Source organism: Microtus ochrogaster, unplaced genomic scaffold (genome assembly GCF_000317375.1).
Source record: "Microtus ochrogaster isolate Prairie Vole_2 unplaced genomic scaffold, MicOch1.0 UNK87, whole genome shotgun sequence".
In the NCBI taxonomy this organism is placed as follows: domain Eukaryota; kingdom Metazoa; phylum Chordata; class Mammalia; order Rodentia; family Cricetidae; genus Microtus; species Microtus ochrogaster.
The window spans coordinates 859250-861402 of NW_004949185.1; the positions used below are offsets into that span (position 1 = coordinate 859250).

General features: G+C 57.7%; 1 protein-coding gene across 1 annotated transcript; it reads right to left on the bottom strand.

The window, feature by feature from the left end:
- Nucleotides 1-44: 44 nt before the first annotated feature.
- Psors1c2 (psoriasis susceptibility 1 candidate 2) lies at nt 45-1633 on the bottom strand. The gene is made up of 2 exons (XM_005370763.2): nt 1033-1633; nt 45-592 (listed from the first exon to the last, which is right to left on the bottom strand). Exons 1-2 carry the CDS (start codon nt 1085-1087, stop codon nt 240-242), a joined length of 408 nt encoding a protein of 135 aa, XP_005370820.1. The 5' UTR covers nt 1088-1633; the 3' UTR covers nt 45-239.
- Between the last annotated feature and the right edge of the window lie 520 nt (nt 1634-2153).

Sequence of the window (2153 nt, forward strand, 5' to 3'; positions counted from 1 at the left end):
ATGGAGGTCAAGATGAAGGAGAGGGGCTGGACATGGAGGTCAAGCTGAAGGGGGAGCTGGACATGGAGGTCAAGCTGAAGGGGGAGCTGGACATGAAGGTCAAGGTCAAGGGGAGGTGGTAGAACAGACACCTGCACACAATCCAACCAGAGACTTAGGGAGCTAAGAGATTAGAAGGCAGGGAGCAGAGGTGGGGTTGGGTGTGCTCTGAGGAGGCTCAAGCTCCCTGAGGCTCCTCCCTATCTGAACTCTTCCTGGGGCGGGTCTAGGTCGGGTTCCTCCTGAGATCCGTGGTCCATTTCAGGGGCAGGTGGCCAGGGGTTTTCTGGGGGCTGGGTTCCTGCTGGCCAGGGGTCATCAGGCAGAGGAGGCTGAGGGGGATCAGTGCTAGGGGGCTCTGGGGGCCAGGCACCAGCATTAGGCAGATCTCTCCAGGGGCGGTTGGGGCCTGGAGGTGGAGGCTCATCAAACAGAGGAGGTGCTCCTGGCCAGGGGTCACCAGGGATTGGGGGGCCCAGTGGCAATGCTGGGGAGTCCTCTTCTTCTTGGGCTTCTGTGGGTCTGGGAGAGGGGTCCTCACTGCCTGAGATGCCTGTGGAGGAGGAAGGAAACAGATGCAGCCACAGACTGCTCCTCACCCAGTTTCAGACCCAAAGGCTGAGCCTCCCGCACAGCCTGAGCTGGCCCCAAAGCAGACCCCCCATCTCCCGCCCCCCACTAAAGTGCTCCTCATACACTTCCCAAATACTGAAGCCACCTCCATGCTGTGTGAAAGCCCTAGGCTCCTTGGGACCACTCACATGATCAAGCCTCCAAATGGCTCTGTCCAACCTGGGTTGGGATAGCCCACTGCACACAGACTCCACACACCCACGTTACGACCCTCCAGCTGACCCAGCAACATATTCACAACCGAACTGCCCCTGCCTACCTTCCCTGAGCTTCGCCCACTAAGACACTCCTGCCCTCCTTGGGGGTCCCCACCTTAAGGGTGAGTTGCCCCAGCTATGCTCCTGGCCTCTCCAGACTTACCTCCAGCACACAGGCAAAGGACCAGGAGCCCCAGCAGCTTCCAGCTGAGCATCATGGCTGTCTACTGGCCCCCGATGCGGGGTGCTCGGAGTCTGGGTGCTTGAGAACCCGAGAGGCTTTATAGTAGAGGAGGTGACCAGCATGTGGGGAGGGGCCAGCCCAGTGACTTGTGGAATCCCCATCAGAGCCCAACTGGTTGGACCCGTTTACAAGGAACCTGCCAGTAGCATCTCTTCAGTCCCCAGCCCAGGTCCCATCAGCTGGGTCTCCCTATCAGTGACCCAGACCCCAGGAGGCCCCACCCTTGTTTCCACACCTCCTTCATCCACACCCTGCAGCCACCGGTACCCACCTGTCATCTCTGTAATCACAGAGGCCACCTTTCATCCTTCATAGTTATTGGGAGCCACAAAACGGGGACAAACCTCGCGTGGGGAAGCTTGGTAATTACAGGTGGAGGCAGGACGCCTGGGTCAGTCTGCAGAACCCCTCCCCCACTTCCCTCCGGACCGTGCAGGCTTCTGAGTGTCTCTCTTCAGCTACACAGGGACCTCCCAGGCAGTGACATCTAAGGAATTCCATAGGGAGCCACCTGGGTGACTAGAAGCCAGGATATCCTGGTTCCTGACCCCATGCAGAGACAATTGTATCAACCCCCCCCCCAGGCTCAGGAAGATGCTTCCCCCCCCACCACCCCATGTAATCTGGTTTCTTCTTCCTTCTCCTACCTCAGCACCAGGGCCCTGCAACCCCTAAACACCCCCTCCCCCATGAGAGATTCCTTAAGAACACTTCAGAGTCTCCACATTGCTCCCACTGCCTGTGGTTGACCTGGGAAACTTAGCCCTGTTCCCAGATCCCTCACTTGGGCCCCTTCCTGAACCTGGACCCATCTCACTCAGGCTCCCAAGGTTTTAACCCACTGTTACTCCCCCCTCCACACACACCCAAAGTTTTTTCTTTTTAATTTTTATGTGCATAAGTGTTTTGCCATGGATGTTGAGTCCCTGGAACTGGAATTACAGTTGTGAGCTGCCATGTGGGTGCTGGGAATTGAACCCCGGTCCTCTGGAACAGCAGTCAGTGCTCTTAACCACTGAGCCATCTCTCCAGCCCACATA